Consider the following 27100-nt stretch of genomic DNA (forward strand, 5'->3'; position numbering starts at 1 on the left):
TATTCGTAAGGGGGCGGTATGCAATAATTTTAATGTATCCCATCATGCATCATATTGTGGAAATAAATCACGAGACTTTTTGCCAGGATCGCGAGAGGTCACGGATACCTTTCCAATGTAAGTTAAATAATAATTATTAGATATTACATATAATTAGGTAGTAAAACAAAATGCTACACGTTTTATTGCTGCATAGATTAGTATATTTATTTTGTACAACTTTTGGAACTGCTTTTTATCACTTAGGGGCACCACAAATTAAAATTGTCAATGGGACTACGGAACATTTATAAGTTGATTTTAAATATATAAAATATAGCTATGTAAACACTTGCATTTTTTGCAATACTATAAGTCTGTCCCATCAGGTAATGAAAGTTTGGCACACACTTGTGGTCTTCATCCTCACTTGAACAATTGGGCCAAATACAGGAAATACGTCATAGAAGTAGTCAAGTGCAAAAGCCGCAAGTGTGGGTATTTTACCATAGACATATAAATACAATTTATGTCTATGATTTGGACAAGGATAATGACATACATCCAAGTTATCGAGACTGAGGGAAGCAAGCGAGTGAAAGGCATAAAAAAGGAATGAAACGCAATTCTTGACATCTCCTTTCAGGAAATATAGATCACATGATCAGATCAGTTTCCTGTTTACTACTGGCCCTGGTTAAAGTTCCTTAGCTATACCCAACACGGATCGAGTTCTTCTCAGCATTACAGACTGCTCGTCTTTATGCCTTTACACACACCCGACAGTTTTGGCGTTGTAAACAACACTGTATGTTTTATCCCCAGATCGAAATTAAGTTGACTATAAAACTCAAGGATAAAAAGCGCGTGAAGACTTAAAATCGTGTGGATTTCCTGTGTGATTGGTGACCGGGTGTTGATATTATTTTGTGGCATGCGGTGTTTTGACGAGACTGTTGGAAAAGAAACTACCGAAACGGGGGGTTCATTATAAATGAATTGAAAAACTCTTTATTTTTGTTGTTTGGAGAAATTATATCGGTGAGAAGCATTGAAGTCTCTCGCGTGTCAAGTACCATCGGTAACGGGTTATTATTTGATTACCAGTAACGTTACTGTGGAGCGGAATCATCCCGCCAGGACCCTGAACTCGGGACGCGTCACCGGCCGCGGCGCCTTGAAGCGGGCGGTGAGGACAAAGCTCGCCCTGAAGGGATGGCCTGGAGGATCCTATCAAACCCAGGGAACTGCGCTATTTAAGGAAGGCCGGGTTCGAATCGATCAGAAGGCGGATGACAGCTCAAAAATGGCTAGCCGGAGCGAGCAAATAACCGATTTGATCTATGTGTTCTCAAAGAGTCAGTACAGAGCAAAGGAGGTCACCCCATCGGTAAGAATGAAAACATTGAACATCAGCCAATTCCTTCCTGTAATACAAAGCATCTGTTAAATTGGCCAATGGCATTTAAAAGTGTCCAAAGGAAAAAATAAAGGAAAAAATTCTAGGCATTTAAATGGTTTTGAGGCAGAGCAACTGGAATCAGCTCGTGTGACTTTAAGAGACTTAGAGTCTTTTCTTTTCAAAGTCACATAATAAATGTTATACGTGTCCTTCCTTTATTTTACCCTTTTTTTATTAACTTTGTATGCAATTTTTTTTTAGAAAAAAGGTTGAGAGAAAATGCTGGTGTTTTAACACACCATAACAGTAGTTAAAACTAACCCACAACCCGTAAGACTGATTTATACTTCTCTGTAACCTAAAGTGGACCTCTTCAAAAATGTAACTATATGTCCTGTCTGTATTGACCACAGTCATTTTTCCACAGTTGTAATCGGTCATGCTAACCAAGAGACCTCAAAGGGCATGCATGTGAACACCCTTCTGAAAGGGATGTGCACATGGGGCCTGCAGGTGTACTTGCAGAATGGCACAAACACACCATTGCAGAAGTATAAATGCAAACAGTCATATATGTTATATATATGTTATCGTGTATCGTATATGTTATTGAGAACCACTGGTTTACACTATGGCTCAGTGTTGTGGTTAACATTATGTGTTGACTCAGACCTGTGTGTGTTCAGGTGTGTTCTGATTTAAGTACAGGGGAATAATGTAGGTTATGTTAAAATGACATTCACAGGCAGTAGTTGTTAAACTGGTTGCATAGTTAAACAAATTTGTACACTTAAAATTATTATCTTTTACTGCATATGTGAATAAACACTTGCGTCTTTTAGCACTGATATTTGGAAAATAAAGGTGGCTAAACCATATTAAAGGGGAAGTCGTGGCTTAATGGTTAGAGTCGGACTCCCAATCGAAAGGTTGCGAGTTCGAGCCTCGGGCCGGCAGGAATTGTGGGTGGGGGGAGTGCATGTACAGTTCTCTCTCCACCTTCAATACCACAACTTAGGTGCCCTTGAGCAAGGCACTGAACCCCCAACTGCTCCCCGGGTGCCGCAGCATAAATGGCTGTCCACTGCTCCGGGTGTGTGCTCACAGTGTGTGTGTGTGTGTGTTCACTGCTCTGTGTGTGTGCACTTTGGATGGGTTAAAAGCAGAGCACGAATTCTGAGTATGGGTCACCATACTTGGCTGAATGTCACGTCACTTAAACAACTTCTTCATCCTACATTAGCATGTAATTTCAGAATGTAATTTAAGAATTGACACCAAAGTTACTCCCCCTTTTTGACCATGAGCATTATTTCTTCAACATCCAAAAAAGTTAATAATTTTAGTTAGGAGTCATATCTGTTTCCGATTGTTGCTGAAGTTAGAGGGTTGAACTTGCTCTTGTTTTTCTGATGACCTGATAATTTTTTGCTTTATGAAAGTTTCTTTAAAAAGCTTTTAAAATGGTATGTATGTATATTATATGTATTTTCAGGTAGAGAGAATAGAGGAGCACTGTTTGGAGCTGTTTGACCGGGACTACAAGTACAGTATCATCCATAATACAAATGGGGAGGTGTGTGGTCACTACCCACGGAAGATTGTGTTTCTGGAATATGAATCTTCAGACAACAATAAAGAGAGGTAAGAACATAGCTGTCTCTTTTAGTCTACTGAAAAATGGACATTTACAATTGACTATTTTGACAACATAACTTACTACTAATCTGTCTACTGCGAAGTAGTTGGCCAAACACACAGTATATTTAATTTCAGTCATTGTCAATTGTCAAACGCACTTGTCCTTGTTGGTGTCATCAATCTGGCAACCCGCATGTGCATCAAGTCTGAGGATGAGGGGCCGGGTAAAAAAAAAAAAAAAAAAACCTCTCCAATATTTTGACCGAATTGCAAAAAAGTTGAACGTAACTAAAGGCAAATTTTCAAGTTGATGACGATGACACCAGTCCATTTTAAATAATGAAATCAGAGCAGGTCTAGTTTTGAAGAACCAAGACAAGGGGAAGTCATGGCCTAATGGTTAGAGAGTCGGACTTGTAACCAAAAGGTTGCTGGTTTGAGTCTCAGGTCCGGCAGGAATCATCGGTAGTGTTAGGAGTGAATAATCGGTGCTCTCTTCCACCCTCAATACCACAACTGAGGTGAGACCCTTGAGCAAGACATTGAACCCCCAGCTGCTACCTGGGCGCTTCAGCAATATAGAAGAATTTGCTTGGTGCTTTGGTGACCCATACTTGGCCACAGGTCACGTTATCTCACTTGGATTCTGACAATTCTTTGAAAACTCCTGAACTATTACCCAGATACCATTTAGAATTTTTTGTCAACTTTAAATGTAGGTAACTTGAGAGATAAGCTATCTAAAGTTATGTTAGCATTAAATCAGTATCTTGCATTTGAGATTATAGAGTTCCATTATATGAGTCTGCATTTATTGCTGTTAACTCAAATGTTAAAATGAAGACATGGAATCTTAGTGTAGCTACTCAAACGAAAGTAGCCTACCTGTTTTGATAATCACTTACTACATTGTAATTGTCTATTAATTACTGGTATAGAAATGTTGATCTGCTTTGTTTAATGTAACTACACGGCTTGTCTCCTTTGATAGTAATGCCACATGTGTAGTTAAGAACATTGTGGGAAGACTGCATGGTTTTCTAACTGCAGGATAATATCTGTGAATGAAATCTGAAGACATACCTTTTTGTTGTAATGTTGACATTACTGTTTCTGTTAATTGGCCATGTGGGAGTTCTTGGCTGATCGTGTGTCGAATGGTTAAATATCAGTTTATATATTGTTCTGTAACCAGTGTATACAAATGTTGTTGTTTTTTTTCTCTTCATCTTTGTTCAGCTTTGAGAGTACTGTGCAGATCACTAAGTTGCAGGATCTGGTGAACCGTAGTAAGATGGCTCGCTGTAGAGGGAGATTTGTCTGTCCAGTCATCCTCTACAATGGAAAGGTAACTATCTTGCCACAAGCAAATGGGAAAATTTTCAGGGAAAAATTTGTTACATAGTATTGTTTTGGACCGGCAGATGTTTTTTGTTGCCGTTTAATTCTTTTGTAATAGATTGCGATGTTATAGTTGTAAGACATGACCCTGTTAGACATTTGGACAGTGGCGGTTTCTCCATTAGGGTGATTGGGCGAAGCACCACCAAAGGAAAGGTTTTTTTTTTTTTTTTTTATACATTCAACCACGCCAGCTTTCACTATTCTAGACTGTTTGTGCTGCCTCTAAATAGTCCAATCAGCGTCGAGTCGTGTTTTGTGTAGTACCGCCCTTTTTTGGGCGTTTTCTGTCAGACTGAGAATCGCCCCGAATGCTCGCATAGACTTCCATTCAAAGATCATTTTTTTCTAAATGCAGGCACTGCAATGCAATCTCAATGAGTTCCGAGAGGGCTCGCACTAACGTGCTTTCGTCATCATGTGTAACCTTAACTTGTGCACGACTGGTGGGAACATTGACATCCAATAATATTTAAAACTATTCTTAATTTTAACAACAAGAAAAAAATGGAAAAACTAATTTAATATCTTTATCAAATGTGAAAAAAAAAAAAAACAGAGGGACAGGGACAGCTATGCCTTTGTCAGCTGAACTTGATCGACGTCACGGCGAACGTAACCTCAGCGCAGATTAAATCTATTGTGTCAATGAAAGGAATACCATTAGTTTGTTGTAGCAATAAGGATAAATTGGCACTTAAAGAATTAGGACAACCAAGACCAAATTTAAACATCAAACAAGTAACTACAAATGGCGGGAAGTCGTATAAACAAGTATTTTTCGAGGACTTGGTATGAGCGGAGAAAAAGGCTAGCAGGCTGCGTAGTAGCTGACGCTTTATTCTGCTAATTTACCGCTGCATTTTGTTCCATCACGAAAGCGTGACGGACATCGCATGGACAACTACAGGTGTCACCGACATGCATCATCTCTTGGAGAAGGTGAAAAAACACGAAAGAGCAAAGATGTATATGGATAGTAGGGAGCAGTGTAATATAAGTGAGTAATTTAAGTAAGCAGTGTAATGTAAGTGAGGAATGTGATGTAAATGAGCAGTGTAATATAAGTGAGTTGTGTAAATAGTGATTTATGTGACTTCAATTATTTCTTGAAATCGAAGTAAAAAGTTTTTTTGGAAAAACCACATCCTGTTGTCTTCATTTGCTGCTGAATTGTGTTAACACGCATATAGAAAACATAAGGAGAGCAAGAGATTGATTCCTAATGTCAGTTTATTTTTAATAAATACTATAGTAGTTCAGTACATCTTTAACTAGCCGTTAATTTATCAATTGAATGGGTGACCTATCCTCGTTAATCGAGCAAACACCCCCCCCCCCCCCCTCCCCGAGAGAATTGGCAGGAGCCGCCACTGCATTTGGATATATTTATAGTAGACAAATCGTAGTGTCAATAACAGATTTTATTTTATTTTATTTTTTTTGTGAAATCTGGCTGTTGGGGTCTTTAGTACTAAAGAGTAGAATTCTGAACTATCAGCCTTTGACTTTCAAGGTTGGTATAATTTACTAGGAAATTCTAACCAGCCAGACTCCTCTGTAGTTAGCTTTACCAGGGACATGTGTTTCTGTTTTAGTTCTAGTAACCTGTTTTTTTTTTCTCCTTTATCATAGCATGTGTGTCGATCATCCACTCTAGCAGGTTGGGGCGAACTTTATGGACGAACTGGATACAACTACATTTTTTCAGGTACACACACATTGCTATATCAGCATCGAAATGATGTGTCAAAAGTTGACAAATATTAACTTGACACATGCTGCAAGATGCTGAAAGTACCCTGAGATGTGGTGCAATTGCCAAAAACATTTCTCAAACAGTGGAAAAAAATAGAACAGAGAGAATGTGTTCTGTTTGAGTTATTCCTTACAAGTTTATAGTTAAATGTCAACAAATGAATAGGGAAAATTGCCTACAATGGAGAATAACCTCCCTCCTCAACTCACTGTCATCGAAGTCCTAGCCTTCATCACCATTTACACCCATTTCAATTTGTTATTCAGATACCAGTGGACTTACTGTGATCTGGTCCTGGTGTCATTAAAAGATTGAATTCATTTTAATTTAGAATCAGAAACTGAACTTGCCCCTGCTGGACAGGAACTCATTTGGGCAGTCAGGCAAAGCTATTGATCCCACCACTGGAGAACAGGACAGAGTCATAGGTTTGTGGATATGTGTAAGCCTTGAGGCAAAAAGACATCCATGGTCAATGGGAAAAATCGGTTTTCCCATATAAATTCACACAAGACTCTGAAAGTAAAACCCAAATAAAAATCATGCAGTAAAGGCACAGCTTCCATCACTGGAACTGAACTGTGAAAATATTACAAAGATAAAGACTTGTATGTATATGTATTAAAACAGGGGTATCCAATCTTATGACGGTCCAATGTCCTGCAAAGTTTAGCTCCAACTTCCCCCAGCACACCTGCCTAGGGTTAGAGCTAAACTCTGCACCATGGTGACCCTCCAGGAGCAGGAATGGACACCCCTGCATTACAAGATAGAATTTCAGATTCTATTGTTAATTGGTTAAACTACATCCATTGATTATACTTTGAAGAGATTATTGTAACATTTCTGTTACATGGTCTAAACTTCTCAAGCTACAAACATTTACTAAGAGAGCTAAATCTGTGGGGCAGTTTAGATGTAGCTGTGCACATTACTTGTTGGATTGCATTAAGTTTAATATCAAACTATTGCAGGGGGTTCAGATGACACCTTTGGTGATGCTGAAGTGGTTCCGGAGGATGACTGTGCAGTTGGGTAAGATAAGCTGGCAAGGAGCACAATCCTACAAGGAGCCAAACGTTTCAATTATATAGACAGTTGTAAACATAGATCAGTAGTTTAGGGATACTCACTTACCCCCATGTCGTTCCAAACCCGTAAAAGCTTTTTTCATCTTCGGAACACAATTTAAGATATTTTGGATGAAAACCGGGAGGCTTGTGACTGTCCCATAGACTGCCAAGTACACTGTCAAGGTCCAGAAGTATAAAAAGCATCATCAGAATAGTACATCTGCCATTAGTGGTTTAGCCGTAACATAATGAAGCGACGAGAATACTTTTTGTATGTGAAAAAACAAAAAAAATGACTTTATTCAACAATTTGTCTCTTCTGTGTCTCTCCACATCACTGTAGCGGCATTTTGGAGAAAATGAGCTGAATGCAGGCAGCTTACACTCTTCTGAGTCAGCCGCACCACAAGAAGAGCGTACGCTGATTGCATTCAGTGGATATTCTCCAAAATGCTGCTACAGTGATGCGGAGAGACACAGAGGAGACAAATTGTTGAATAAAGTCATTGTTTTTGTTTTATTTACATACAAAAAGTATTCTCCTAGCTTCATAAAGTTCAGATTTAACCACCGATGGCAGATGGACTGTTTTTACAATACTTTTCTGGACCTCCACAGTGTATTTTACTTGGCAGTCTATGGGACAGTCACAAGCCTCCCGGTTTTCATCCAAAATATCTTAAATTGTGATCCAAAGACGAATGAAGTTGTTATGGGCTTGCAATGACATGGGGCTAAGTGGTTAATGACAAAAAATATATATATTTTGGGATGGAGTGTCCCTTTAACACTGGTTCTCGCATGCTCCTCTGAATTGTGACAGAACTGATTTTGTGTGTTTTGTAAACAAATATTTGTCTTATAATCATCTTTTTCCCTCTTATTCTGGTCTTTCTTTGTCACTCTACAGGAGTAATGATTCACAGTTGTTTGATAAGGTTAGGGGCTCTGACATTCGGCTGTTGAAGTACTTGTCTGTACACTACATCTGTGACCTCATGGTAGAGAATAAGAAGGTCAAGTTTGGCCTAAAGTGAGTGAACTTTCTGTTACATTCATGTTAGAATGCTTTTGTTAAATATGACATGATGTTTAGTAAATGATGTGCCATAAATAATGATATTAAGCTCTGGCTTTCACACCCCAAACCAGATCCATTATCATGATCCAAAATAAAGACCAGACAGTCTTCATTTTTCATTCTAAATTTGATGTACATTGATGTGCACCTTTCTCCTTTTGGCTTTGATTGTTGATGTACATGCATATGGCAGTCTCTAAAGATTAACGACAATAGCTGGCTCTCAGATTTTGGACAGCTTTGTAGTTATCGTACTTCAGTTTATTCTGTGGCCTTTGCCATTTTCAAATGTGTCTTCATACTAACATGTTTTAAACTACATTGCGGAAGTTAATTTCAGACCCTGACACAGTATTTATTATGACGTGACTGTGTTGACTTGATTTTTTTTTTTACATATGAACTTGATTTTGTTCATATGTCTATGATTCTCAATGATCTATGATTCTTTTTGCTTCAGTGTGACTTCCTCAGAAAAGGTGGACAAGGAACACCGTTATGATGACTTTACCCTACTCTCTGTGCCTTATCCAGGTGTAGATCTTCTTTATGCTGATTTAATTTCAAGAAACAATTTCTGTTCTGTTCTACTTATTCTATGGTTTAAGTAATTGTTACATTGTAGTTGTAGCTTAAGTTGTTTCATGTGCTTTTTTTCAGGATGTGAATTCTTCAGGGAATATAAAGACAGAGATTACACAGCAGAAGGGCTTGTCTTCAACTGGAATCAGGTCCATACCAAGCTCAAACTGAAAACAAATTTTGCTTTATTAAAGTCACTTTCGTATCACTGCATGTTAGGTTGGTTGTTGTTTGGCCAGAGAGGTTTAACAGAAACAGTTTCATTAAGTGCATTTGATTCTTCACTGACCATCACTTTTGGTTGTGTGTGTTTAGGACTATGTGGATGCTCCTTTGACAATCCCTGATTTCTTTAAGAGAAACCTCAACATCAACTGGAGTGAATATCAGGTACTCAGAGTCTCTTGTGCATTTTCTTTTAGGTAGACTGGGGTTGACTGGGTTTAAGCAAATGACACAAGCTGGATCTAAAAACTCTGGTTGGCTTCGCATTAAAAATGTGTTAAAGCGGACTACACTACCTGCAAAATGTCTCCATCTTTTTAGATAATTTGAGATTAAATTGGGAGCATTTTTGTCAAACATAGTTTAGTAATTGATGTCAAGGCTCAGACCTTACTGTTCTAAAGATATGGTGTATAAGTTATAAAAATGTATTCCTGGTGAGAGACTACTACATTGACCAGTAGCTTTTGGGTGTCTTTACAAAATTAAATGAAAAAATATTTATCACTGTTTATTAGTAGGCACAAAAAATAGTGTTGATTGATGGTTAATACACTGACAAAGGTTAATCAAGAATGCTGGATGGTGATCCACAGACTTAAATTATGTGTGAATACTTATGTTCTTGAATTTGTTAATTGTTGTCTTCTTTTTCAGTCATGGGACCTGGTGCAGCAGACTCAGAACTACCTGAAACTGCTATTACACATCATCAACTCTGATGGTAAATTACTGCACTTGCACAAAAGTTTTCACCGAACTATAGAACAGGTTTTACTTGTCTGTATAATTTTGGATAACTATTTGGAGTGTTGTGCCCTGCAGATGAGAACGGTTTGCTGGTGCACTGTATATCAGGCTGGGACAGGACACCGCTTTTTGTTTCCCTGCTCAGACTTTCTTTGTGGGCAGTAAGTATTAATTCATCTGTCTCTCATTACATATGTCCTCATTTTATATCTTTATTCATTCCACCTTGCTAAATATCTTATTTTCTTCTCCCTCCCCCTTTCCTTTCTTTACCTTTCTTTGTGTTTAATTAATTTTGCATTTTTATAGGACCGTGCCGTTCATGCCAGTCTGGATCCATCTGAGATCCTTTACCTGACTATCGCATATGACTGGTATCTTTTTGGGTTAGTCTCATTCCTGTTTGTTAAATATCTATGTCTAGGAATGTACCAATATAAAAAATTTGGCACATAACAATAAGCTGATAATTATTTTCATGTTATGTTATGATGTCACCAGTAGTATGCCATGTGACTATAGTAAACTAAATAGCTTTTGTAGGAAACCCAGAAAGCTACCGGGCACAATGTGTCCCTCTTTCTTTTATTTGTAAGTGATAAGCACTATATATAATTTTAAATGTTTTTTACAGGAAATTCTTATGCTCATCAAGGCTGCATTTATTTGATCTAAAATACAGGGACATTTTTTTTGTATTGTGAAATATTTTTATGATGTAAAATTAAAGTTTTTCTATTTTAATATACATTTAAATTTATTCCTGTGATCAAAGCTGAATTTTCTGCATTTTTACGTCACACGATCCTTCAGAAATCATTCTAATATGCTGATTTATTATTAGTGCTGGAAACTGTCATTCTGCTTAATATTTTTTTTGAACCGGTGATACTTTTTTCAGGATTCTTTAATGAATAAAAAGTAAAAAATAAGAGCATTTATTTAAAATAGAAATCTTGTCTAACAATATACACTGCAGTTCAAAAGTTTGAGGTCAGTAATTTTTTATTTTTTTTGAAAGAAATTAAAAGGATGTGTTATATTGTTAAGAAGTGATAGCAAAGATTTATATTGTTAGAAAATATTTATATTTTGAATAAATGCTGTTCTTTTAAACTTTTTATTCATCAAAGAATCCTGAAAAAGGTATTGCAGTTTCCCAAAAATAAATATTTGACTGTTGCCACAACTGTTGCCGACATTGATAAATCTAATAATAAATAAGCATATTGGAATGATTTCTTAAAGATCATGGGCCCTATTTTAACTATCTAAATGCAAAGTGTAAAGCACACGGCACAGGTGCACTCAGGGTGTGTCCAAATCCACTTTTGCCATTTTAACAACGGAAAAATGGTTGGCGTGCCCGGGCTCATGGTCTAAACTGGTAGTCCCTATTCTCTTAATGAGTAATGGGTGTTTTTTGGGCATAACGTGCAATAAACCAATCACAGTCTCATCTTCCATTCCCTTTAAGAGCCAGTTGCGCTTGTGCCATGACAGATTTGCTATTTACACGGCGGAATTTGGCAAGCGCAAAGACAAAACGCGTCTCCGAGATGAAACGGAGCTGCTCGTGTGCAAGCAAATAGCCTAATTCTGATACATGTGATGACTATCCATTATGACATGTAGGCATTTATATATATATTATATAATATATATAGCTGGTCTATGGCGCAGTGTATTTCCAGCTCCTTAAATTAGCATTGCACTAGCAATGCGCCTTAACATATCTCTTTTTTTAGACCAGCACGCCCATGGGCGCAAAAATAAACGCAAATGCATTTGCTTTACTGGAGTAATGGCTGATTGAAATTCAGCTTTGCATAAAATAAATAAATTATATTTTAAAAGGATATTAAAATAGAAACAATTATTTTATAATATTTTGAAAGATTACGGGGTTTTTTTTCTTTTCAGTTTTTTAGATCAAATAAAAGCAGCCTTGATGAGCAAAAGATACTTCTTCAAAAAACAAGTCTTACTGATCCCAAACTCTTGACCGGTTGTGTGTGTGTTTTGTGTGTGTATATATGTATGTATATATATATATAGTACAGACCAAAAGTTTGGACACACCTTCTCATTCAAAGAGTTTTCTTTATTTTCATGACTATGAAAATTGTAGATTCACACTGAAGGCATCAAAACTATGAATTAACACATGTGGAATTATATACATAACAAAAAAAAAAAAGTGTGAAACAACTGAAAATCAGGTCATATTCTAGGTTCTTCAAAGTAGCCACCTTTTGCTTTGATTACTGCTTTGCACACTCTTGGCATTCTCTTGATGAGCTTCAAGAGGTAGACACCTGAAATGGTCTTCCAACAGTCTTGAAGGAGTTCCCCGAGAGATGCTTAGCACTTGTTGGCCATTTTGCCTTCTGTCTGCGGTCCAGCTCACCCCAAACCATCTCGATTGGGTTCAGGTCCGGTGACTGTGGAGGCCAGGTCATCTGGCGCAGCACTCCATCACTCTCCTTCTTGGTCAAATAGCCCTTACACAGCCTGGAGGTGTGTTTGGGGTCATTGTCCCATTGAAAAATAAATGGTCCAACTAAACGCAAACCAGATGCAATAGCATGCCGCTGCAAGATGCTGTGGTAGCCATGCTGGTTCAGTATGCCTTCAATTTTGAATAAATCCACAACAGTGTCACCAGCAAAGCACCCCCACACCATCACACCTCCTCCTCCATGCTTCACAGTGGGAACCAGGCATGTAGAGTCCATCCGTTCACCTTTTCTGCGTCGCACAAAGACACAGTGGTTGGAACCAAAGATCTCAAATTTGGACTCATGAGACCAAAGCACAGATTTCCACTGGTCCAATGTCCATTCCTTGTGTTCTTTAGCCCAAACAAGTCTCTTCTGCTTGTTGCCTTTCTTTAGTAGTGGTTTCCTAGCAGATATTCTTCCATGAAGGCCTGATTCACACAGTCTCCTCTTAACAGTTGTTCTAGAGATGTGTCTGCTGCTATAACTCCGTGTGCCTGGTCTTGACCTGGTCTTTAATCTGAGCTGCTGTTAACCTGCGATTTCTGAGGCTGGTGACTCGGATGAACTTATCCTCCGCAGCAGAGGTGACTCTTGGTCTTCCTTTCCTGGGGCGGTCCGCATGTGAGCCAGTTTCTTTGTAGCGCTTGATGGTTTTTGTGACTGCACTTGGCGACACTTTCAAAGTTTTCCCAATTTTTCAGACTGACTGACCTTCATTTCTTAAAGTAATGATGGCCACTCGTTTTCCTGTACTTAGCTGCTTTTTTCTTGCCATAATACAAATTCTAACAGTCTATTCAGTAGGACTACAAGCTGTGTATCCACCTGACTTCTGCACAACACAACTGATGGTCCCAATCCCATTTATAAGGCAAGAAATCACACTTATTAAACCCGACAGGGCACACCTGTGAAGTGAAAACCATTTCAAGTGACTACCTCTTGAAGCTCATCAAGAGAATGCCAAGAGTGTGCAAAGCAGTAATCAAAGCAAAAGGTGGCTATTTGAAGAACCTACAATATGACATATTTTCAGTTGTTTCACACTTTTTTGTTATGTATATAATACCACATGTGTTAATTCATAGTTTTGATGCCTTCAGTGTGACTCTACAATTTTCAAAGTCATGAAAATAAAGAAAACTCTTTGAATGAGAAGGTGTGTCCTAACTTTTGGTATATATATATATATATATATATATATATATATATATATATATATATACACGTGTGTGTGTGTGTGTGTGTGTACGTATGTATGTATTTATGTATGTATGTTGTTGTTAACTTTACTCGAAGAGACTTTCACATTTTGTTCTACAACATAAATATACAAATGTTTGCTAAAGGTAGTCTGAAGAGTGAAAAAAGGAAAATATTTGTGCAGGAAGTGATGTTTGACCTGCCATCATAATGCAGCAACAAAAAAAGAATATTCTTAATCTCTAAATTTGTAATTTTTGTCCTTTTCCATAGTCATATGTTGCCTGATCGGCTCTCTAAGGGGGAGGAGGTGAGACCACATATTTAATATCTTTGACGAGAACATTTGTTAATTTTGAATGGAATACAATTTAAGTGATTTAAATAGTAATTATTATTTAGTGTGCAGTGCACCTCACAACCAGATTGTTCATGTGTCAGTGCCCGCCTAAGCCTTGTATAGAGGATGATTTGCATGTTTATTGCACATAACATGTATTATATAAAATCATTTTTATTTTTGATATTCTCTCTCCTAGATTTTCTTTTTCTGCTTCAATTTTCTGAAGCATATTGTTTGTGACTCATTTTCAGTCATAAAAAAACAAAGGTAAGCTAGCTGACCTAAATACAAGAAACATCTTTGTGTCTCATGATTGTGTAAAATAAAATAAGTTGATAGTCTTTGAACCCAAAGCTTTTTTTCTGTTATTTTAAACATGCAAAAATTGTCAAGGGTTTTTTTTTGTGCAGCCATATGGTTGGTTTCAAGGGTGTGATTTATTTTATTTTAATAGTTTTTTTATGGTGCAAAACCATTTTAGCAAAAGTTCTAATCTTGATTTTAAAGAGTGTATGAATAAAAAGTTGGAGAGGGTTACGAAATATGATGTTAAACTATTTTCTTTTCTCATAACTTACTAGTATTATGTAAAATCATGAGACTGGTCTCTTCTTATTCTTTGCTACAGTGCACACTGAAGCATATTATGCCCAGTGTTCATATTTTGGCCATATTAAGCTGCAGCCATTTTTAATTTTTCATTAAATTCTGTTACAGAGACATTGGTTGACTTATTTGATTCTCCTGTAGGTCTCTGAAAAATGTGGAGGGTTGGGGGATCATCCACTGAAATTTTTTTTTACATCCGAGCAAATGGTTTTATATACTGTAGAGCCTCAAGAATCATTGGTGCTGGAAGATTACTTAGAGTCCATAGATCTATAATTTTCAAATACATGTTGAACTTTGAATTCACAGTAACTTCTAAATGACCATCAGATGCATTGCCTAATGACCCCAAACATCTATAAAATATCAACAAAATACCCTGTCTGTATCTCTGAATTAAATGGTGTATTGATTTATTTTTCTGTGATAGGTTTTCACCATTTTAGGTTAGATTCATTAAAATAAAAATCTAATTCCTCACAGATCATTTGTTTGATTGGTTTGCATTTTTGCAGTTTTGATTCATCAAATAATTTAGCAGTAACCAGTTCCAATTTCATTTCAGTTAATTTATTTTACTCAACAACAAAAAAAAATCTCCAAATTCCACTAATAGGGCAGGCTGTAAGTTCAACATCTTCAGAGGTTCTGTGATGGTTTCATTGAGGAAAGTTTGATATACTGAATTTTGGTGACAAATGTATTTTTTTCTGCTAAATTTCTCAGTGCCCTATTGCCCTTGGACACAGATAGTTGCAGCTTTTGACTGCATTAATGTCTGTTTTTTTCCTGTTTATGTATTATTACTGTAACAGGAGAAAGAATTCTCAGTTCAAAGATGCTGACTTCACAGTTGATGACATCTTCCAGTTAAGTAAGTTCTGATTTTTCTCTCTCTCTCTCTCTCTCTCTCTCTCTCTCTCTGGATCTCATAGTTGCCCCTGCAGGAGCTTTTAAATAGACTATAGATTTTATACTACATGATTTGCTCTTTTATGGTCTCTTTCTCTTTTTCATCCTTTCTTTCTTTCTTTTTTCTCTGTCTCTCTCAGAGTCCAGAAATCGTGGTAGTGTTACGAGTTTGAGCAGTGATTTCTCTCTCATCACAGAAGATACATCTGCTCCCTCCAGTCTACATGCAGAAGCCACAAACCTGAATACCATTGGACCACAGGCTTCTAATGTGTAAGGCTTACAAAATAATAAGTAAACAAGCACCTTTAATTACACCTTATTAATATGAATGCACTTGCACCTGTGTAAGACCACTACATGTTACTGGCAGGATCAGTCAGTTAGCCAGACAGAGATGGAGTCTGCTTCGCTCGGCTGAGGAAGAATAGCACTCAGATATGATCGACATGTATATCTCTAACCACAGAAAGTGGAGAAAATATATTAGCATACCATGTCATTATTTCTGTTCCTTGTTCACGTGTTAATATGTGAATACATTTTTTCACTTGACAATTGCTTTAAATGTTGTTGACTTATTTAGTGTTTATCACAGGAGGAAAGGCATGCCATTGTCTTCTCATTCTGTGCATTGGAAACGACTGATTGCGTCAGAGGAACGAATGCCTAATGTAAAGTCCTCAAGCTCTTCCTCATCCAACCACTCAGATCAAAATGTTACAGGGACAGGAAGTACCCCATTAGCTGTACCAGGAAGGAGGTGAGCACTTGCAGACTTTATCTTGTAGTGCTTTTGTCTGTTTAGTGATCTTGTCTGTGTAGTGTGCATGATAAGAGATACTTATGTTGCCATTTTTTCGACAAATACACACTTCACTAATGATTTTCAATACAGAAGAACCAGAGCTTGCTATTATATCTGAGCCTTAATTATGTTATTGGACCAACCCTTCTGGCCAAAATGACATGTCTTCTTTAACCATTTTTTTCTTGCTCTAATGCTTTGAATCTCTCTCTAAATCTCAGGCCAATAGTGGAATATGCTCGGCCAGGCTCCTCAATGTCCACAGATTATGGCAGTTGGCAGATTGTCTCAGGATGTGGGAGCATCCATGATCGTCCCCCAGTGCCCTCAGAGTCTCCTCTGCCATTCAGCTTCCAGGATGAGGGTCCCAGCGGAAGAATGTGAGTCTCATACACAATCCAACTCCACCTAAACGTATACACTGTATTCTTGTAACTTGACAATAAAGTTGTAAAATTGAGACCGAATGAGTAATATTGTTTTTACAATAGTCATGATTATCACAAGGCTGCATTCACAGGAATAGGCAGCAGCTTCATCATTGTAACATGTGAAGAATTTTAAGTCCTAAAACTAAAAAACTTTTTTCCATCAACTCCATGTTATTATTATTATTCACACTGTTATACTTAATAAACACAACGTTTACATAGTTAACTCCTTTTATTCTCATCTCCATCAACGTGAACACACACCCGCCATCATCGCCCCTTACACACAAACACCCACAAACACATGTGCTTTTCTCCTTCTCACTACGTGCTGAGATTAACAATATTTTATTATTAACAATACTACCCATACATTTTTCCTTTAAACAAAAAAAATAAGAAAACATATAACAAGGGCCTAAGTAAACATGACAGAACTCAGCGCTCACAACGAAACAGTTGTTTGTTACATGTGCAATTGAAAGTGTACAGACTAATATACCCTCCTTATTTATTTATTTATTTATTTATTTATATATATATATATATATATATAAACAGGTGCATCTCAATAAATTAGAATGTCTTTGAAAAGTTCATTTATTTCAGAAATTCAACTCAAATTGTGAAACTTGTGTGTATTAAATAAATTCAATGCGCACAGACTGAAGTAGTTTAAGTCTTTGGTTCTTTTAATTGTGAATGATTTTGACTCACATTTAACAAAAACCCACCAATTCAATCTCAACAAATTAGAATACTTAAGACCGATTAAAAAAATAAATAAATAATTTTTAATTGTTGGCCTTCTAGAAAGTATGTACATTTACTGTACATAGGCCTATCGCAATCAATATATCGACTTATCGTGCAATATATGTACATGACATCAATAGTTTTTGGTGACGCAATATATTGCCCATTATATTTACTTAAACGTTTATGTCACCATGTTTTATACATTCCACTTGCACCTGTGTCTTTTGCAGCTTCTTTTACATAATGTGGTGCAACCATGAGGTGCTAATTCAAATTTAAAACAAAAAAAAGTTTAATCTGCAGTTCAGGTCTTGTTTAGGGACCTGTGCCTTTGTGCATACAGACATCATCTGACTGCTGAGTAGTGATTGTGTTTTTCAGCAATAGTGTGGAGTGCTCACTGATGGTGCATCATTATTCACTCATTATTCTCATTATAAACATGGTCAAAACTTTTCCACACCTCAGACTTCGCTTTAGTTGCTGGTGCAAACAAAACGTAATCACCAGAGGTAAGCATCCATTTCTCTTACTCAGCATCCATTTTCGCATCTTTCTTGCACTAATCAAAACACTTCACATGACCGCTCGTTTACCTCGCAAACCAGAGCGCGAGCCCGGCCCGAGTTTGACCAACTTTTGGTGCTTCTGGCAGTGTGGGCATGTGCCAAATCCTGCTGGAAAATGAAATCAGCATCTTCAAAAAGCTGGTCAGCAGAAGGAAGCATGAAATGCTCCTAAAGTTCTTGGTAAACGGGTGCAGTGATGAAATTGCACCCCAAATCATCACAGACTGTGGAAACGTAACACTGGACTTCAAGCAACTTGGGCTATGAGCTTCTCCACCCTTCCTCCAGACTCTAGGACCTTGGTTTCCAAATGAAATACAAAATTTGTTATAATCTGAAAAGAGGACTTTGGACCACTAGGCAACAGTCCAGTTCTTCTTCTCCTTAGCCCAGGTAAGACGCCTCTGACGTTGTCTGTGGTTCAGGAGTGGTCTAACAAAAGTAATACTACAACTGTAGCCAAATTCCTTGACACGTCTGTATGCCTTGACCACAGCCTCAGTCCATTCCTTGTGAAGTTCACTCAAATTCTTGAATCGATTTTGCTTGACAATCCTTATAAGGCTGCGGTTCTCCTGGTTGGTTGTGCAGCTTTTTCTTCCACACTTTTTCGTTCCACTCAACTTTCTGTTAACAAGCTTGTATACAGCACTGAAAGACCATTTTGAAGGCTCAGGAAACCTTTGCAGGTGTTTTGAGTTGGTTAGCTGATTGGCATGTCACCATATTCTAATTTGTTAAGATAGTGAATTGGTGGATTTTTGTTAAATGTGAGCCAAAATCATCACAATTAAAAGAACCAATGACTTAAACTACTTAAGTCTGTGTGCATTGATTTTATTTAATACACAAGTTTCACAATTTGAGTTGAATTACTGAAATGAACTTTTTCCATGACATTCTAATTTATTGATATGCACCTTTATACTATTATATATAATAGTGTGTGTGTTCTTTTATTGCTCATTTCCAGTCTAACTAATTTCTTAGAGACCTGTTTTGTAGACTTAGTAGCATCAAACAGAGAGTGATTGTCGGTCACACAGACCAGTGGGGGAGCATTCAGCTCATCATTTCCAGTTGTAAGCTAAGAAAAGAGGGTAGCCAAAAAGATAGCATTATATATTCCATCTGACAGGGCTAGAGTTTCCCTGCCAGAGAGCTCCTCACCACATCTCTAAGTCTCTTAGATTGCCAGTATAGAGGAGAAAATATCCCCCCTCCTCCTGTGAGACCAATCAATATTCTTTGAGTGTCCCCCATCACGGAGATTTCCAGTGGAAGCATCACTGACAAGCACAAAGTTCAGATTTAAGCTTTCTTATGACCTTTTTGTCTCGTGAATAGACTGGAATGTAGCATCTTTTATGTTTGACGCTAATCTCCTTGCATCAAACATAATGTCTGGTCTTGTTTGTTTTTTCTGTTTTTAACCTAAGCTGCTCTTTTTCAATCTCATTAGGAGAGACATCTCTCTGCACTGCACGTGCTGCTAGCAGGCCAACGTTTTCAATGTAACTATGCTGATGTACATGTCAGACTCTGTCTTGTTTCCCTCCCTGTTGTGACCATATTTGGATTTCCTGTTCCTGTCCTTGTTTAGTTCTAATCATTAGGTTATTAGTCCCCAGCTCTGTGTCTTTAACTATCTAGTTTACACCTCATTTAGTTCTAGTACTTAAGCCCTGTGTTTCCCTGTCTTTGGCATCTGGTCTTGAATGTAATTCGTGTTCCCAACGTCCCCTATGTGTTTGGAGCAATAAAGTCTGTGTTATTTGAAGAATTCCTTGTCTCCTCATTCTCTGCTCAAGAGAAGTGTGACAGAAGACCTGACCAAACCGAAAGTTAGTGGTGCCTTTTCCCCCCAGTTTTGTTATTTTGTTTTACTGTTTCTCCCCATGGCCATGTGGTTTCCTCACCCTAGCCCACAGAGATCTCCCCTTCTATGAGTATGCAAGGGAGTTCTGCAAGATCGCCGTGGTGACAGCATTTGATGACACCATCCTTCATCAGCTTTTCTGGCTCAGGGCCAACTACCATTGCCCAGTGGACCTCCCAGACACCACTGGGCTAAGTTTTAAGGGAAGGTGTCTTCTGGTGTCTGCTCCTGTTTTCCAATCAAGCCCAGGGAGGGTTCCAGTTCCCGAGTATAGCCCCGTAAATTTCCCCAAGTTTTATTTTTTGGGGGGGATAATAAGGCTCCAGCCGTAGAGGCCGAGGCGGGGGCTTCGGCTGTGGCCTCGGAGGCTGCTCTGCCATGGCCTCCCGAGTCCCCTGCTCCGCCATGGCCTCCAGTGTCTCCTTATCTGCCATGGCGCACCGAACAGTTACCGCTCTGGAGGCCCACTGTTCCATGTCTGTCCTGAGGGACTGCCAGAGAAAATTATCAACATGACAGGCAAGTACTCCAGTAAACTTACACTGTTCTTCCAACCAATAAAATACTGTTGGATCTACTTGGTATATCTTATCACCTGTACTCCACATGATTTCTTTCACTTTGTTGTACCAATACAGTGATGCATCAGCAAGGCCGTAAACACACTTCTTTAATTTCCATAGAATGCTCCTGCTTCAGCAGGAGGTCGAACCTAGATTTCTCTGGACATCTGCATGCCATATAAGAACGCAGATTTGATGTCCATTGAATGAACTTGCGAATTGTTTTGACTAATTACTGCTAATAATAGCCTAAGAGACTCAGATGAACTGGTTGAAGACTCTTTCTGCAGTTTGTGAATGTTTAGCTCTACAAAACCTCTGCCACTGGGGGTTTCTTTGAGACTACAGACCCATCTGGTACAGACACACTTTTGACCTACATCATCATCTTCTACAAAAACACAGTTTTTGTACCAATTCATGATTTCATCCTGCTTCGATGCATTGAATGAAATGTCTTTTGTTATCAACACATCTGTCTCCCTATCAGTTGGTTCAATGTTAAGATTATCAACACATGACATATCCACTGGCCCCTTTTGCCCACCTCTGCCATCAGGTTCAATATGTTGCAGATTAAACCAGTTTTTGTATTTTCCAGAGAATTTGCCTGTTCTACCTAAAACCTTGGCTCTCTGTAGGTGAAAGTGAAAGTGAAAAAGGTGAAAGTGACGTGACATTCAGCCAAGTATGGTGACCCATACTCAGAATTTGTGCTCTGCATTTAACCCATCCGAAGTGCACACACACAGAGCAGTGAACACACACACACACTGTGAACACACACCCGGAGCAGTGGGCAGCCATTTATGCTGCGGCGCCCGGGGAGCAGTTGGGGGTTCGATGCCTTGCTCAAGGGCATCTAAGTCATGGTATTGAGGGTGGAGAGAGCACTGTACATGCACTCACCCCACCCACAATTCCTGCCGGCCCGGGACTCGAACTCACAACCTTTCGATTGGGAGTCCGACTCTCTAACCATTAGGCCACGACTTCCCTGTAGACCATCGCTGATGTTTTTCTGTTCATTACCTGTGTTTTCTTCACTATGTAAGCTTTCTGCTACATTTTTTTAAGATGCCCTTTTCACTAGCTGTTTGGCTGTTGTCTCGCACAGTTTGCTAATCCTGTGGCTCCTGATCCTGTGTGTTTATTTTACAGAGCCTGGATCGATGTTCTCTAACAAGAGTCCCACCGTGTCTTACAAACACAACAGCTCCATCCTGACCTATAACTACCCCTGGTCCCTTTCACTCAGGACACTGTACTCTTTTGTAGTGTACCTTGTCTCTCATCACATACATGTCATCTGTGAGCCTGAGCTGCTTACGTATTGCCCTTCTTATCCGCTCAGAAGACTCTGCTTCTGTAAATGCTTTCCTATAAGCATGTAAAGCAGAAATGTGTTCTCTAACTCTAGCACTCATAAGCCTCTTTCACATAGTAATACCAGTAAATTGTCGTAAAATTACCGGAACGACTTTACAGGTAAATTCAAAAATGCGCTGTTCACACAGTCAACGACATTCCGTCTTTTTTATGGAAAAGCACTCACACATCCATTCCAAAATACCGGTAAATTCTGTGACGTCATTAACCTCTAAACAGCTGTGCTTGTATTTTTAAACATGAGGGTAATACCTGTTCAGTATTTCTGTTTATGGTTTCATTGTTGTTTCAAACTTTAGTATTCATGCAACTGCTTTTGTTATGGAGACATCGTAATAGACGACTGGTTTAAATAGTTATACTCACCATTAATAAAATACCCGATGCTGTCGGGAGCTGACCAATTTAGTGAAAATCGGCTTGAAAGGATTAATAGCACAATGAAGTTGCGATTTGCAGTCTGTAAGATGTGCGACATTGCAGAAAAGGTGCGTTCACAAATGTAGACTATGCTGATGCAAATTCATATCAAATAGTCTGTCAGCGCAGATAAACAGTTCTGCGTTCAAATTTAGTTCAAAAATTGTCGCAAAGCACCGGAAAAAGTAATTACCATGAATGTGACAGAGGGAAATAGTAAAAATATATTTGAATAATTTACTAATAAACTAGTGTTTTCTGAGTCTGTGTGCAAAGGATGAAGTTGCCTGACTCATCATCTCCTCATTAGACGCACCTTCTATACGGATTATAATTGTATTGAGATTTTGTTTGTTTGTTTGTTTTTATTATTTCGTTAAGTAGTAATTTAAAGCTTTCTATAGACATATTTATCATGTCTGTGAGGCATGTATTCGCTGAGTTTCGGTTTATTTTTGTAAGCTCTCCTGTTCAAGACGAGACGGCAGAAAGCATGTTTGTTTTCTTTATTTTATATTTCTTTATTTTATATTATGATCGCGCTGTCACCTATGTCCCAAAAAAGCATGTTTTATCTTGCACTCTCCGCACAAAATATTAGATATATCTAGCGCACATGTATCTGGGTTTAACGTTAAAACATCGTTACATGCTTGAACTGTTTTATATCTTTAGATTTTATTTGAGACAATTCGTGATGATTTGAGAAGGCTAAACTGATTAAACATGGCTATGTAAACTCTCTCTCTGTGCTGGCCGCTTTAAAACAAAACTTATAGGCCTGTTTAACGATCAAAAATTGAACTATTTTAATAGCTGAAACAGTAGTATAAGCTGTTATGGGAGAATTGGGAAAAAAGATGGGCTGAACATCCTCAAGTGAGTTGCGGGGCAAACCGAAAGTTGATGGCCGAATGTCCAACACTCTTCTCTTCTCCACTGCTCCGACTTCTCGTTTGTACACTATGTGTTTTTACCTATGTAAAAACTAAAATAAGTTGTAAAACTTAGTTATTATTATAATTTTTTTATTGTGTTCGGCATGGTGGGCCGCGTGTGATTTCATGACGTGCCGTGGGTTGATATCCACTGGTTCAGAGCTACAGGATTTGTGGAGTAGCAGGACCCCCAAATAGATTGACAAAAGTCATAATAGGAAAAAGAAATACTTCCACTACTACTTCGTTTGTGATGGTCGTTTATTTATTTTTATTTTAGATATTAAGACACAATGTTTTCAGTTTATTGATGACCTGACTTTGTCCTGTGAATGCATTGCTCTCGGAGACAGTTAACAGTTATTTTATCATATGTTACTGCATCACTAACAGTTTCTCTCAGATGACGACAAATTTATTCATCCGCCCGGATGAGGAGATTTCGCTGTCAGTTCAGTTGGATGACTTTTATTTTATTTTTTTAAACAGTGCATGAATGCGTCACATTGTTATGATTGGCCCTGAGTAGACGTCTTACGTCACTGCGTTCTGAACACGTACGTGCTCATACCGGTAATTTTCCTTCTGCGTTCACACACAGCAGAAGTCCGGCAATTTACTGTTAATGTTACAACTTCTCATACCGGTAAATTGCCGGAATGTATTTACCGGTATTTTTGAAAAGATCCTGTTCACACATGATCTCTTTACGGCAATTTACCGGTAATTTTCCGGAAAAGTCTGTATGTGTGAAAGGGCTTATAGTGGTACCTTCCAAGGCAGGTTGTTTATCCACTAACACAGAAGGATGATTAGGATTCTGTAACCATGGACATTCAACATGCTGTTCTAAGCCATGGGGGCCCAGTCAAGGGCAGTGCGCCAGTCACATCCATTTTCTCGTCTGACCTTCTGGATGATCTGTGTATGCATTTGATTATAGGACTATATCCTGTTGTTTTTGTCTCGATGTTAAAGTTTTCAGCCATGTCTCTGATCTCTGTTGTTGTTAAATTTGCCTCCATTGTCACTGTAAATCCTTTGGGGGCGCCGTGGACACTAAACCAAGTGTGAATGAAGGAGTTGACCATTTCAGATGGCTTCTTCGTTTTCACAGTGTTTCCAGCGCTGGTTCTAAGCAGATCCATCGCCAGAGTCTTGTTATACTCCAAAGCTAGGGGTAACTCCATAGTAGGCTTTGGCTTTGTCTTTTTATAATTTCTGCATATTTCATTCATTTACTATTTGTTGTAAAATATATTGACACTCTTTGTTCTTATTTCCTGAACTGTGGATGAGCCTGTCTGCCAACGCGTGACCAAACTCTGCTTAAGGAGCTTCGGAAGGATTCTGTGATTCTTTTCTGTAGACATATTTTCTGTCACTGTTAGGACCTCCTCTTCATTTTGACTTACTTTAACTTCTTTGTCTATGATACCTATACAGTAATGTCCTGAACTGGTAAATTCAAGGGGATTGTTTGAACATTACTGCTCTGTCCTTTTCTATGTTCAAAATGGTCCCTGCTCTCTTCAAGGATGTTTTACTCAGCAGAGGTGGAATGTCAACCTTGACAACTTCAGTTTCAATTTGACATTTTGCCAGTCTTATTTTAGCTGGTAGTTTCACATTTCTTGTGGAATATACCAAATTCCCATCTCCAAACCGAAATGGTCTGCAACTTGGAGTTTCTGTTTTCATCAGCAGATTAATTTCATCTTGGGTGAGACCATCAATATAATATTCAAGCCATTTCTCCCCACACAAAGTATGGGGACAAGCTGTGTCAATAATCGCTGATCCGAATGATTCATTTATGAATATCTCCGCATCTGACATAGAGGTCTTTGTAAACAATGTAATGTTGCATTCTTCTACATTCATATTTGCATCTTCAGTTATTCGTACTTGTTCAGTTTTCTTATGAGGACAGTCTTTAGCCCAATGAAATGCACACTGGCAAATAGCACATCTGGATCTATTACTGAATGTATCCAGTGGATTAGTACCCAGTAATGGTTGCTTTGGCTGCCCACTTTGCGATATTGAATTCCATTTTCCTCTTCCTTGAGGTCTTTGTTCTGTGAAAAATGCCACATCCTGATAAACTTATATTCCATTTGATTAGCCTGTCGTTTTCACTCTGAAAATCCTTTTGAGAGCCGACTTCATGGAGGAGAACTTTAACTCTGTGCAGGCCGTCAGTGCTAGCTGTCAGTTTTTTTTTTTCCGTCAAGACAAGCCGTATCTAAAAGCTTAAAATCCAACACTGCTTTAGGAAGTGTCATATTATACCTTTTCATCCGGTTGCATCACTGTTGAAATTCAATTATGTAGTCCTCATTGGAAACTGAACTGTTTTTCATTATGCCATTATAAAAAAGAAAGAATAGGCTTCATATTCACTGCCTTTTCCTCTTTTAGGAACATGCCATCAAACTTTGCCATTAATGTTGTCATAACGTTATCACTTGTCCAAATCATCTGCAGGTATTTGCATCACTGTTTCACAAGCTCTCCCCTCAAGCCTCAATGCAACCACAAAAGCTTGTTTCCTTTTGTCGAGGTCGCTAACCCACGTCCAAATATTAATTGAAACTTTCCAGCACTCGTATGGTCTGGCTTCATCAAACTTCGGCAGAACTTTATAACTAGCTGCCATTCTTCACAACCATCCTCTGCTACCATGAGCCACAAAATAAACACAACGTTTACATAACTTCTTTCATTCTTGACTCCAGCAACATTAACACGCATCCGCCATCATCGTCCCTCGCACACACACACAGAACATCCCCAAATGTGCTTTTTTTTCTTCCCACCCGGAAGCAGTACGTGCTGAGATAGTGCAGAAGGAGATTAACATATTAACACACACACACACACATCAGTCATTATGTAGTAAACCAAATTTATTCCAAAGAAAAAAAACAAAGACATTCCAGAAATTGCCCCTTTTGTGTAATCTTAAATTGTGCCAGTGCTCACCATTTAATTTGAGTTTTACCTTCTTTACGTTTTTCTCATATCATGATCAGATTTTTTAAATATTACTTTTTTAAAACCAGAAATATGTTAATGTATGATACTTTAAGGTCTAAATGAAGGCACAACAAATTTGGCGATTAAGTGAAGGGAGAGAATGTGACGATAAATGCCATTTGTCTTTTCTCTTTTTAATTCTAGGTGCACATTTGTACCTGACAGGCAAGTGAGATTGGAGGCAGTGAGGGAGTTGTTCCTTGCAGCCTATAGCTCTACAGTAGGACTCAAGTCATCGTCTCCAAGCCCCTCCAGTGCCATCTCAGGCCTGCTGGAGCAGTTTGCACGTGGGGTCGGCCTTCGTGGCACTAATGGCATTATCTGAGCCTTCCATTGTTTACTTTGTTCTCTACAGACCAAATAATACAGTTTGTCCATTTGTTTTCTAATTTAGATTTTAATTTTTGCTGTCTTTCATCTTCCTCTTACTTTTTGCATGTTGCACATTTGTACTGTAATTGGGAAGAATAGAGAGGGGAAGGAAAGTGAAAATTATATTAAAAAAAAAATGCTTGAGATTACACTTCTTGGAACATAAAGGAGATTGAGGGAAAATGATTTATTTACCCATTTTAATGGATCGTTTTATTTTAGCAGTGTTATACACTTAAAATACTTTTCTCTTGAAATGATTGCAGTGATTGACTGCTTTTTAGACCTTCAGGATTTGAACTAAGCCAGGCAAAGACAGTCATTTGTTTGTGGTAGTTTTAGAAATGGCAACAATTTGGGCAGTGGTAATGTAAAACATTCGTTGTTCTTTTAATGAACACTTTTAAAAATAATTTAATGTGTGTTTGTTTTGCATTGAATTCATTTTTGTTGTCTCTAGATTCTT

At 38.2% G+C, this 27100-nt stretch overlaps 1 protein-coding gene and 1 long non-coding RNA gene across 5 annotated transcripts; both read left to right on the plus strand.

Moving 5' to 3' along the window:
- The first annotated feature begins 650 nt into the window (after window positions 1-650).
- Window positions 651-26595, plus strand: LOC132151988 (myotubularin-related protein 14-like). Of its 4 annotated transcripts, none has more exons than XM_059560586.1 (19): window positions 651-1369; window positions 2877-3025; window positions 4262-4370; window positions 6059-6134; window positions 7157-7217; window positions 8166-8288; window positions 8797-8870; window positions 8997-9067; window positions 9234-9308; window positions 9801-9867; window positions 9969-10054; window positions 10203-10279; window positions 13874-13910; window positions 14140-14210; window positions 15368-15426; window positions 15605-15737; window positions 16051-16227; window positions 16494-16652; window positions 26407-26595. In XM_059560586.1, the coding sequence occupies exons 1-19, from the start codon at window positions 1286-1288 to the stop codon at window positions 26585-26587; spliced, it is 1869 nt and encodes a 622-aa protein (XP_059416569.1). In that variant the 5' UTR covers window positions 651-1285; the 3' UTR covers window positions 26588-26595. The 4 variants fall into 4 exon arrangements, with proteins under 4 accessions (XP_059416569.1, XP_059416572.1, XP_059416573.1 ...); XM_059560589.1 differs by having other exon boundaries at window positions 15662-15737; XM_059560590.1 differs by having other exon boundaries at window positions 15662-15737; window positions 16063-16227.
- Window positions 14339-15361, plus strand: LOC132151989 (uncharacterized). Its single transcript, XR_009436459.1, has 3 exons — window positions 14339-14396; window positions 14453-14596; window positions 14663-15361. It is a non-coding gene; the product is annotated as an uncharacterized LOC132151989 (long non-coding RNA).
- Window positions 26596-27100: the final 505 nt, after the last annotated feature.

The sequence above is a fragment of the Carassius carassius genome, chromosome 10 (genome assembly GCF_963082965.1).
Source record: "Carassius carassius chromosome 10, fCarCar2.1, whole genome shotgun sequence".
Lineage (NCBI taxonomy): Eukaryota > Metazoa > Chordata > Actinopteri > Cypriniformes > Cyprinidae > Carassius > Carassius carassius.